Source organism: Pelobates fuscus, chromosome 1 (genome assembly GCF_036172605.1).
Source record: "Pelobates fuscus isolate aPelFus1 chromosome 1, aPelFus1.pri, whole genome shotgun sequence".
Classification (NCBI taxonomy): Eukaryota; Metazoa; Chordata; class Amphibia; order Anura; family Pelobatidae; genus Pelobates; species Pelobates fuscus.
In genome coordinates this window covers 333571929-333584484 of record NC_086317.1, presented here as the reverse complement: position 1 = coordinate 333584484, position 12556 = coordinate 333571929, and the positions used below count along the sequence as shown (strand labels likewise).

Sequence of the window (12556 nt, the reverse complement as noted above, 5' to 3'; positions counted from 1 at the left end):
CCTAATCTCCATAAACACCTTCAAGGGTGTTCTAAGCTAAAGCTCAATCTAAACGTTTAGATGACTGCCTGATTTCCCATCACAGATGCTGGCTAGGAATAACACTGTGCAAGACAAAGAGTGGGTCTAAGTGCCTATAGTGCAGTAAAGTGTCCCTAGTGAGGTGAAAAAGAGAATAACGAGCTGGCGTCCAAGAGAATAACGAGCTGGCGCCCTATCAGGGGACGTGTATATGGCATCGATTTTAGGAACCAGGAGATGGAAAAAGATGCTTGGTCGGTCCTCCTACTTCAAATTTGGGGCACTGCGCGTGCAATCTAATATGCCACCAGATAGGAGTGGTGTGTTAAGTAGTACTATTCCTATCAGTTTAATCCCTGTTATGTGCCTTTTTTTTTGTTTGGTTTTTGAAGCCACAGTGCAGCACCAGAGGCCCGAAAAATTAGGCATGTACACATGCCTGAAAAATTAGGTATTGTTGCAGCCGCTGCTGTAGCAGCGGCCAGAAAAATTGATGTTTGTTTCCCAGGCAGAAAGTGCCCTAAAACATTGCGGCTTGAACCCTAGTTGGTGGCGGATAAGTCACGCAAGTCAACCGGCATTCAGAGCTAAAATACAGCAGCGTGTGGACCATTTTTAGCCCAAGGCAGCTCATCTCATCAGGCCTTTTTTAGTCGAATGTATCGCCCAGTGTCAGTCCCTTCGGGATCCATCCCTCATTCATCTTAATAAAGGTGAGGTAACCTAGACTTTTTTGACCTAGGCAACTTCTCTTCTCAGAGACAATACCTCCTGCTGCACTGAAGGTCCTTTCTGACAGGACACTTGAAGCGGGGCAGGCCAGAAGTTCTATCGCAAATTGGGATAGCTCAGGCCACAGGTCAAGCCTGCACATCCAGTTGTCAAGGGGTTCATCGCTCCTCAGAGTGTCAATATCTGCAGTTAAGGCGAGGTAGTCTGCTACCTGTCAGTCGAGTCGTTCTCTGAGGGTGGATCCCGAAGGGCTGTGGCGATGCGTAGGACTTAAAAAGCTCTGCATGTCCTCCATCAACAACACGTTTTTAAAGCGTCCTGTCCTTGCCGGCGTGGTCGTGGGAGGAGGAGGATGACTTTCACCTCTTGTCCTGTTAGATTCCCATTGTGCTGTGACATTACCCTTATACGCTGTGTAAAGAATACTTTTTTATTTATTTGACAAATGCTGCATCCTTTCCGACTTGTTGTAATTTGGTAACATTTCAGCCACTTTCTGCTTATACCGGGGGTTTAGTAGCGTGGACACCCAGTACAGGTCGTTCTCCTTCAGCCTTTTTATACAAGGGTCCCTCAACAGGCACGACAGCATGAAAGACCCCATTTGCAGAAGGTTGGATGCCGAGCTACTTATGTCCTGTTCCTCGTCCTCATTGATCTCTCTGAAGGTATGTTCTTCCCCCCAGCCACGTACAACACCACGGGTACCAGATAGGTGACAACGAGCACCCTGGGATGCCTGTTGTGGTTGGTCTTCCTCCTCCTCCTCAAAGCCACATTCCTCCTCTGACTCCTCTTCCTCACAATCCTCTTTCAGCGTTGCCGCAGGTCCAGCAAGCGATGCTGATAAGGCTGTTTCTGGTGGTGATGGTGACCACAACTCTTCCTCTTCCTCTTCATGCTCATCTACGGCCTGATCCTGCACTCTTCGCAGGGCACGCTCCAGGAAGAAAACAAATGGTATGATGTCGCTGATGGTGCCTTCTGTGCGACTGACTAGGTTTGTCACCTCCTCAAAAGGACTCATGAGCCTACAGGCATTGCGCATGAGCGTCCAGTAACATGCCAAAAAAATTCCCAGCTCCCCAGAGGCTGTTCTAGCACCCCGGTCATACAAATATTCATTAACGGCTTTTTCTTGTTGGAGCAGGTGGTCGAACATTAGGAGTGTTGAATTCCAACGTGTCGGGCTGTCGCAAATCAAGCGCCTCACTGGCATGTTGTTTCGCCGCTGGATATCTGCAAAGTGCGCCATGGCTGTGTAGGAACGCCTGAAATGGCCACACACCGTCCTGGCCTGCTTCAGGACGTCCTGTAAGCCTGTGTACTTATGCACAAAGCGTTGTACGATTAGATTACACACATGTGCCATGCACAGCACATGTGTCAACTTGCCCAACTTCAATGCCGCCAACAAATTTGTTCCGTTGTCACAAACCACTTTGCCGATATCCAGTTGCTGCGGAGTCAGCCACTTTTCCACCTGTGCGTTCAGGGCGGACAGGAGTGCTTGTCCGGTGTGACTCTCTGCTTTCAAGCAAGTCAACCGCTTCACTTGTATCTGACAACTCAGCAAAGGAAGCAGCAGCGGGTACAACATTATCATCATCACACCGTACGTCCATGTGTGTAATGGTGCCTGCCTGAGACATATCCCTGTTATCTACATCCTCTGGCAATAATGGTTGCGCATCACTCATTTCTTCAAACGGATGTGTAAATAACTCCTCTGACATACCAAGTGAAGCGGCTGTGGTGCTAGTGTTGGTGGCGGCGGCAGGCGGGTGAGTGGTATCTTGAGAGGTGCCCGAAGCTAGGCTGGAGGAGGATGGAGCGTCAAGGTTCCGAGCGGAAGCTGTAGAAGATTGGGTGTCCTGTGTTAGCCAGTCAACTATGTCCTCAGAACTTTTCAAGTTCATTATTCTAGGGCAAAAGGGAATCACAGCACCATGACCACGATGGCCCCTGCAGGGTGGCCTGCCTCTGCCTGTCATTTTTTTTTGGATTAGTGGTAATATGCGTGCAAGCTACTGTGAGACCAGATATGAGTGGCAATGTGCACTGGCAGAGGTTGGCAGAGTACACGCTGTAGGCCTGACACCCGCTTGAAGACAACTAACTGCTATTCAATCTATAACCGTGGAAAACGTTTTTGGGTTTTAAATGCACGCTATAGTAACACCAGATATGAGTGGCAAAGTGCACTTGCAGAGGTTGGCAGAGTACACGCTGAAGGCCTGACACCCGCTTTAAGGACACTGACTGCTATTAGCTTACAGTGAAAAACGTATTTTCTTTTAAAAGGCACGCTATAGTGACACCAGATATGAGTGGCAAAGTGCACTTGCAGAGGTTGGCAGAGTACACGCTTAAGGCCTGACACCCGCTTTAAGGACACTGACTGCTATTAGCTTACAGTGAAAAACGTTTTTTCTTTTTAAAGGCACGCTATAGTGACACCAGATATGAGTGGCAAAGTGCACTTGCAGAGGTTGGCAGAGTACACGCTGAAGGCCTGACACCCGCTTTAAGGACACTGACTGCTATTAGCTTACAGTGAAAAACTTTTTTTCTTTTTAAAGGCACACTATAGTGACACCAGATATGAGTGGCAAAGTGCACTTGCAGAGGTTGGCAGAGTACACGCTGAAGGCCTGACACACGCTTTAAGGACACTGACTGCTATTAGCTTACAGTGAAAAACTTTTTTTCTTTTTAAAGGCACGCTATAGTGACACCAGATATGAGTGGCAAAGTGCACTTGCAGAGGTTGGCAGAGTACACGCTTAAGGCCTGACACCCGCTTTAAGGACACTGACTGCTATTAGCTTACAGTGAAAAACGTTTTTTCTTTTTAAAGGCACGCTATAGTGACACCAGATATGAGTGGCAAAGTGCACTTGCAGAGGTTGGCAGAGTACACGTTGAAGGTCTGACACCCAGACGCTTGCAGACAACTAACTGCTATTCAATCTATTACAGTGAAAACATTTTTTGGGTTTTTTAAATGCAAGCTTAAGCTATTGTGACACCAGATATGAGTGGTGGCACTGGGCAAGTGGGCACAGTATCCACTGTGAGACTGACACAGAAGCTGGCAGGCAGGCAACTGCAATTACATTACACAGAAAAACAAAACAAAAATGTTCTAGCCCTAAAAAGGGCTTTTTGGGGTGCTGTCCTTACAGCAGAGATCAGATGAGTCCTTCAGGACTGTAGTGGACACTGAATACCCTAGCCTAGCTATCAATTTCCCTATCAAATGAGCAGCAGCTACACTTTCCCTCCTCTATCTAAGAATGCAGCTTCAGAATGAATCTAAAATGGATGCTGTACAGGAGGTGGGAGGGTCTGGAAGGGAGGGTCTGCTGCTAATCTGCTGGAATGTGTCTGCTGACCATGAGGCACAGGGTCAAAGTTTACTCAATGATGACGAATAGGGGGCGGATCGAACCGCGCATGTGTTCGCCCGCCGCGGCGAACGCGAACACGCTATGTTCGCCAGGAACTATTAGCTGGCGAACAGTTCGGTACATCACTACCTGTATCCTATAAAATTCAATTCAAAGTGCTAACCCATACCTATCAAGCATTGACAAATTCTAGCGCCTCTTTTGTCTCCTCACAGATCCATAGGTATGCCCCTTCTTGGTCTCTCTGCTCTGCCTGTAACCTTCTCCTGTCCGCTGCTCACACTCGTATGGCCAATTCACGCTCGCAGGAATTTTTGCGGGCGGCTCCCTTCCTATGGAATAGCCTGCCTACCGCCATCAGACTCTCCCCTAGTCTTTAATGATTTAAGAAGTGCCTTAAAACCCATCTGTTTAGGAAAGCTTATGGCCTCCCAGAGTAACTTCTACCTCACATACCTGTCTCTTGCTCTCTCCTAAAAGGCAGCACTCTACTCTCTCCTCCAGCTCTGCTTCATCCCACCTTATTTGATTATTTCCTGTCTTATTTGATTGCTTTTTCCTGTCCTATTGTGTTTTACACCCCACCTCCTATAGACTGTAAGCTCGTTTGAGCAGGGTCCTCTTCAACCTATCGTTCCTGTAAGTTTGTTGTAATTATCCTAATTATAGTTAAATCCCCCTCTTATAATATTGTAAAGCGCTACGGAATCTGTTGGTGCTGTATAAATGGCAATACTAATAATTAAGACTCTGAAAACAAACAGATCACAAACTATTCAGGATTTAGGCATCACGTACGTCTGTCTACTTTAGGCTATTTTTAAAACCTGCAATGTTGGTGTTTTTTTAAAGAATGGTTTATTTTACTAAATACTTTGGTTTGTAACAAATACTTATGTTGATGGAAGAACACCCATCCATTGTCCCATTCCTTGATAGTGATATACCGAACGGTTCGCTGGCTTTGACCCTGTGCCTCACAGTCAGCAGACACATTCCAGCCAATCAGCAGCAGATCCTCCCTTACAGACCCTCCCACCTCCTGTACAGCATCTGTAACGGATCGCCTGGCACCCCGACTGGGTACCTCCGTTAAAGGATGCTCCTAGCGTTTCGCACATCACAAACGCCTATGGGATCAACATATGAGTACAAGCAGCACACAAACTCAAAGCCGCCATCCTCCTCCTGGTCCAGGATCTTCAGCCACATCAACCACTGCTGTCCTCCTTGCCCCCTCTCAACCATCCGCCACTCCGTCTCTCGCCTTGAGCAGTTCCAGCTCATCTGCCCACAGTCAGGTGTCTGTCAAGGACATGTTTGAGCGTAAGAAGCCAATGTCACAAAGTCACCACCTTGCCCAGCGTCTGACAGCTGGCTTGTCTGAACTATTAGCCCGCCACCTTTTACCATACAAGCTGGTGGAGTCTGAGGTGTTCAAAAATGTTTTAACTATTGGGACACCACAGTGGAAGGTATTTCTTTTCACAAAAGGCAATCCCCAACCTGTACTCGATTGTGCAAAAGGAAGTAATGGCATGTCTGGCACACAGTGTTGGTGCAAGGGTCCATCTGACCACTGATAGCTGGTCTGCAAAGCATGGTCAGGGCAGGTATATCGCCTACACTACGCATTGGGTAAACCTGCTGACGGCTGCCAAGCATGGATGCGTGGCTCTGCAGAGGAGTTGGTGACACCGCCACGACTTGCAGGCAGGCCTGCTGCCACCTCCTCTACTCCTCCTACTCCATCCTCTTCCATAACCTCCTCAGCTGAGTCCTCTTCTGCTGCTGCGTCTTGCTCCACATCAACGGCACCCCCCAGCTCCCAGGTACTATTCCACATCCCGGATATGGCAGTGTCACGCCATCTTGGGTTTGACTTGTTTGAAAGCAGAGAATCACACCGGACAAGCACTCCTGTCCGCCCTGAACGCACAGGTGGAAAAGTGGCTGACTCCGCAGCAACTGGATATCGGCAAAGTGGTTTGTGACAACGGAACAAATTTGTTGGCGGCATTGAAGTTGGGCAAGTTGACACATGTGCCGTGCATGGCACATGTGTGTAATCTGATCATACAACGCTTTGTGCATAAGTACACAGGCTTACAGGATGTCCTGAAGCAGGCCAGGAAGGTGTGTGGCCATTTCAAGCGTTCCTACACGGCCATCGCGCACTTTGCAAATATCCAGCGGCGAAACAACATGCCAGTGAGGCGCTTGATTTGCGACAGCCCGACACGTTGGAATTCAATGTTCGACCGCCTGCTCCAACAAGAAAAAGCCGTTAATGAATATTTGTATGACCGGAGTGCTAGGACAGCCTCTGGGGAGCTGGGAATTTTTTTGCCACGTTACTGGACGCTCATGCGCAATGCCTGTAGGCTCATGCGTCCTTTTGAGGAGGTGACAAACCTAGTCAGTCGCACCGAAGGCACCATCAGCGACATCATACCATTTGTTTTCTTCCTGGAGCGTGCCCTGCAAAGAGTGCTGGATCAGGCCGTAGATAAGCGTGAAGAGGAAGAGGAAGAGTTGTGGTCACCATCACCACCAGAAACAGCCTTATCAGCATCGCTTGCCGGACGGCGGCAACGCTGGAAGAGGATTGTGAGGAAGAGGAGTCATGTGGCTTTGAGGAGGAGGAGGAAGACCAACCACAACAGGCATCCCTGGGTGCTCGTTGTCACCTATCTGGTACCCGTGGTGTTGTACGTGGCTTGGAGGAAGAACATACCTTCATTGAGATCACTGAGGAGGAGGAACGGGAAATGAGCAGCTCGGCATCCAACCTTGTGCAAATGGGGTCTTTCATGCTGTCGTGCCTGTTGAGGGACCCTCGTATAAAAAGGCTGAAGGAGAACGACCTGTACTGGGTGTCCATGCTACTAGACCCCCGGTATAAGCAGAAAGTGGCTGAAATGTTACCAAATTACAAGTCAGAAAGGATGCAGCATTTGCAAAATAAATTAAAAAGTATGCTTTACACAGCGTATAAGGGTGATTTCACAGCACAACGGGAATCTAACAGGGGAAGAGGTGAAAGTAGTCCTCCTCCTCCCACGACCACGCCGGCAAGGACAGGACGCTTTACAGACGTGTTGTTGATGGAGGACATGCCAAGCTTTTTAAGTCCTACGCATCGCCACAGCCCTTCGGGATCCACCCTCAGAGAACGACTCGACCGACAGGTAGCAGACTACCTCGCCTTAACTGCAGATATCGACACTCTGAGGAGCGATGAATCCCTTCACTAGTGGGTGTGCAGGCTTGACCTGTGGCCTGAGCTATCCCAATTTGCGATAGAACTTCTGGCCTGCCCCGCTTCAAGTGTCCTGTCAGAAAGGACCTTCAGTGCAGCCGGAGGTATTGTCACTGAGAAGACAAGTCGTCTTGGTCAAAAAAGTCTAGATTACCTCACCTTTATTAAGATGAATGAGGGATGGATCCCGAAGGGACTGACAGTGGGCGATTCATTCGACTAAAAAAGGCCTGATGAGATGAGCTGCCTTGGGCTAAAAATGGTCCACACGCTGCTGTATTTTAGCTTTGAAGGCCGGTTAACTTGCGTGACTTATCCGCCAGCAACTAGGGTTCAAGCCATAATGTTTTAGGGCACTTTCTGCCTGGGAAACAAACATCAATTTTTCTGGCCGCTGCTACAGCAGCGGCTGCAACAATACCTAATTTTTCAGGCATGTGTACATGCCTAATTTTTCGGCCCTCTCGTGCTGCACTGTGGCTTCAAAAACCAAACCAAAAAAAAGGCACATAACAGGGATTAAACTGATAGGAATAGTACTACTTAACACACCACTCCTATCTGGTGGCATATTAGATTGCACGTGCAGTGCCCCAAATTTGAAGTAGGAGGACCGACCAAGCATCTTTTTCCATCTCCCGGTTCCTAAAATCGATGCCATATACACGTCCCCTGATAGGGCGCCAGCTCGTTATTCTCTTGGGCGCCAGCTCGTTATTCTCTTTTTCACTTCACTAGGGACACTTTACTGCACTATGGGCACTTAGACCCACTCTTTGTCTTGCACAGTGTTTAGATTGAGCTTTAGCTTAGAACACCCTTGATGGTGTTTAAGGAGATTAGGGCTAGTTTAGAGGATTCTTCTTAGACCTCTCTGAGTCTTTATAGCCCTTCTACCTATCCAGCATTTCTGGAAACTAGCTAAGAGAAAGGATGGCTGTGTGTCTGTGATACATTATACTTTATATCACCTTATTGACACTTTTTATGACAGCATCACTCCGGTCTCCATACTCTCTGCCTATACCCATCTATTTAGAGGGAATTTCCTTGCCCCTAGCAATATTATATAATAGCTAATATTATTACCATTATTACACAATTAGCCACTATAGGGGAATGAGTATAGTATCCCTTTGTTATTTATAAATGATACAATAAAGACTTTTGTCCATTACTCAATTTACTTTAACAAAGGGTACTAACCACGGTATTAGGAAGCATTTCTCTGCTTTACCTTTCTCCCTCTATTATACACCTATGCTCACTAGGATTTGTAGGTATCACTTTATTATAGTTGTCTAACCTTTTCCTATGCCAGTTTTAGATCTCCTTCTTGGGAGATTTTTTCTTTTTTCAGTTTATAAGCATACCTGGGTACAAGCCCTCGGTGGGGCTGGCACCACCACCTGACCACATTTCCTCATTTCTTCCACTCATACCGCTTTTTCCATCTTTGAAGGGGTTTGGCGAAACAAGGAAATAGTCCTCTACTCGTAACAGGGATTAAACTGATAAGAATAGTACTACTTAACACACCTTATAATAACGCAGAGAGAGGCAACGCAGAGAGAGGAGGAGTCTGAAGAAGAGGAGTCAGAGGAGGAAGGTGGCTTTGAGGAGGTGAAAGACCAAACACAGCAGGCGTCCCAGGGGGCTTGTTGTCACCTTTCGGGGACCCTTGGTGTTGTACGTGGTTGGGTGGAGGAAGAGACCTTCAATGACATCAGTGAGGACAAGGAACGGGACATGGCTAGCTTGGTATCCAACCTTGTGCAAATGGGGAGTTAGCGGTTGTGCAAGTGGACTGTTTGCGGTTGTTTGCGGTGCGTTAAACGGGGAGTTTGGTCTGTCACTGTGAAGCGGGCATAACCCTTACAATACCTGATCGATACAACATCATACAGTAGGTCCCCCCCCCTCATTATTTTTATGGCCCCCACCCAACGGTCACGGGTGGGGGCGGGAGGACAGTAGGTCCCCCCATTGTGATTTATGGCCCCCACCCACCGCGCAGGGGTGGGGGCCAGGGGGGGGGACAGTAGGTCCCCCCCCCCTTATCCTTATTTACTGAATGTTCCCCTGTATAACAATGTTTGGCATTTAGTGAATAACCCCTATTCTGCTCTGTGTCAGTGTGTATCAGGGTCTCTGAGGACAGGTGTCAATCCATATCTGCCAAGTGACCCTATGTAGGAGGAACAGTCCCTATTCTGCTCTGTGTCAGTGTGTGTCAGGGTCCCTGAGGACAGGTGTCAATCCATATCTGCCAAGTGACCCTATGTAGGGGGAACAGTCCCTATTCTGCTCTGTGTCAGTGTGTATCAGGGTCTCTGAGGACAGGTGTCAATCCATATGTCAAGGTGTCAATATGTCATATGTCAGGTGTCAATCCATATCCATTGTGATTTAGGAATGTTAGGTGATTTATGCCCTTTATGGATTAAAACCAGACTCTGCATCAACTGTGTAATTTGCCATGGGAGTTTTGCCATGGATCCCCCTCCGGCATGCCACAGTCCAGGTGTTAGTCCCCTTGAAACAACTTTTCCATTACTATTGTGGCCAGAAAGAGTCCTTGTGGGTTTTAAAATTCGCTTGCCCATTGAAGTCTATGGCGGTTCGCCCGGTTCGCGAACATTTGCGAAAGTTCGCGTTCGCCGTTCGCGAACCGAAAATTTTATGTTAGCGACATTACTATTCCTTGATATGTGTGCTGTGAAGACGAATGTGATGCTTGCTTTAACATACTCGGACAGAAGATCTTTTTTTAGGGGTGACACAGTTTTCCTTATTCACGGTTTCCTTAAAAGTGGTTGTTTTTCTATTTATCAGCTTTTGAATCCTGTCTATCGAAGGTTCCCAACACTGATGGGATTTAATTTCTTTTATCCCTTATACTAGTTAGCCAGTAATGCACCTACATGGACTCTGATAGTTCTTTCACCAGGCAGGTATGCTTTTAGGTGAAATTAATTGTCTCATGTAATGGAAAATGCTAATTGCATTGATAAATATTTTACAGATAAGCTACATGTTACCAGCAATATTGGCTACCAACCCAATTGTGTGTGTATATATGCACATATGGATTTTTCATTAATAATTTCAATTTTATTTATTTATTTTTATACATTTGGTTGGACTAGTACATTTTTCCTGCTTACTAATCCTAATGGGAAAATATTAATTAGTATTATTTATATAGGGCCAATATATTGCACAGCACTTTACAATTGGAGAAAGTGGTGTCAGGAAGGACATGCTCAAATGAGCTTACAATCTATGTTATAATAATTATTTAAGAACAAATGTATTGTAACTTATCTACTAAACTGTAACTTTAGATTTTTTTTTCCTGTAATTGTAACTTTGGCCTCCGTTTTGGAATGCAGTTACCAACTCCAACCCCTGAGCTTATTCACCACGTCTTGGTGTCTATGCTAGCTTGTTGCTTAGACTGAATTTAGACTTTAATTTGGGGTAACATGAGAGTGATAGACAGCACAGTGATCAAATCTGCCAGGAGAAGTATGTGGAATATAATGGCTAGCTAATGTTTAGCTTAACCCCAGGGTAGCCTTAGGGGGTATAATAAAATGGATCCACATTTTGCATGTGTGAATTACTCTTCTGAATCTCCAAGTACAATAAAAGAATGAGAGACATTGGTAGTAAAATGAAAAATGACCTGGTTTTATGGATGCAGGCTTTTGAAAATCTAAAATATTTTGACAATACAAGAAGCAATAATATGACAGATGGATGGTTAGATAGATAAAAACAACTGATAGAAAAATAAATTGAAGAATAAATAGATAATGGCAGACTTTATAGATAAATAAGTAATGCCATAAATAGACAAAGAGACGATGGGGCAGAAATGTGTAGAGAGATAAGGGCAAATAAAACGATGCATAGACAGACAGGTAGGTGGATAATCGCTAGACAGCAGAATTCATACATTAATAGCATTAATAGGTAGACATTACCAGTTGTTATAATAATAATAATAATAATAATAATCATAATGTCATTGCCAATAGAGCTATAGGGGAATCGAGATCATATGGCTGGCTGAGCATTGTGAGAATTGAAGTCTATGACTGCATATTGCCTTCACCCTACTGGCTGGCCATACCATACACAGGGTGGACCTGTTGTTCTACCAGCTAGAGCCATGCCAGCCTGTTACATCTTATATAGAAGTCCAGACCTGTTATCAAGGTATGCAGCTTCAGCGATGCAACTAGGTGACCGTGCTGTGAGTGGTGGTCCAGGAGCCTCCTGTGGGCCTGGGTTGCCCATCAGTGCTCTCAGCAGCAGCACCTACAGAGAGAGGGGGTAGGGGAGGATGCAGGATGCATGGAGTACATACCTTCCTGGTGCCCCCCCAGCTGTGGGGCTTCTGAAAGCTCGGAGCTTGGCACATCCTGCTGCTGTCTTCCCTCTTCAGTGCCAATAATGTCATCATCTCCCTCCCCGCTGCTTTCCTCCTCTGCAGCGGGGAGCTCAGGCTGCACACAGGGCATGCACTCCAAACACTCAGCATCCATAGCCAGATCCCTGAGAACAGGGTGGGAATCAGGCAACCAGCAAGGATCAGACACAGACCATGCTCTAACTCCCCTCTTATGCTCTGTGGTAGGAGGCTGGCCCCTGTGTGCTGGAAGGGGCTGGGTACTCTGGAAGGCTGATGCAGGAGAGATTCCAGATGGATCTACATCTACAGAGGGCTGCAGGCTACCTCCTAAAAGATGATTTAAGAGGGAATGGGTTGTGGAAGGAGGGGGTGTAATTATACAAGGAGGAGTAGAGAAACGCACACCGACTGGGGTAACAAGAGATGTACACTTACTGGCTTGTTTTCTATTAAACGTCATTTGTTATTTGCTGTATCACCATCACAGATTGCCTGTGGTGAACAATCTATTCATAGAATGCACAAATATTGTGACATTCCAAGTTAAGATAAGCTAGAGCTGGTGAGGGCGATCAAGCTCATCAGATCCCATTGTCCGCCTACTCTTGCTTGGGTTGCATGTCGTGTTTTGTTTGCACTTAGCTTAGACCTGTTGACTTTAAATCAATTTTATTGCATCCTCATGCCCTATGAGGCAACATTTAT

At 46.5% G+C, this 12556-nt stretch overlaps 1 protein-coding gene across 1 annotated transcript in view; it reads right to left on the bottom strand.

Moving 5' to 3' along the window:
- LOC134600824 (protein-lysine methyltransferase METTL21C-like) overlaps positions 1 to 12311 on the bottom strand; it is a 46478-nt gene extending 34167 nt beyond the window's left edge. Inside the window, exon 1 of the mRNA XM_063445216.1 lies at positions 11807 to 12311. Within this exon, the coding sequence (XP_063301286.1) occupies positions 11807 to 12311 (505 nt within the window). The remainder of the gene's footprint in view (positions 1 to 11806) is intronic.
- Between the last annotated feature and the right edge of the window lie 245 nt (positions 12312 to 12556).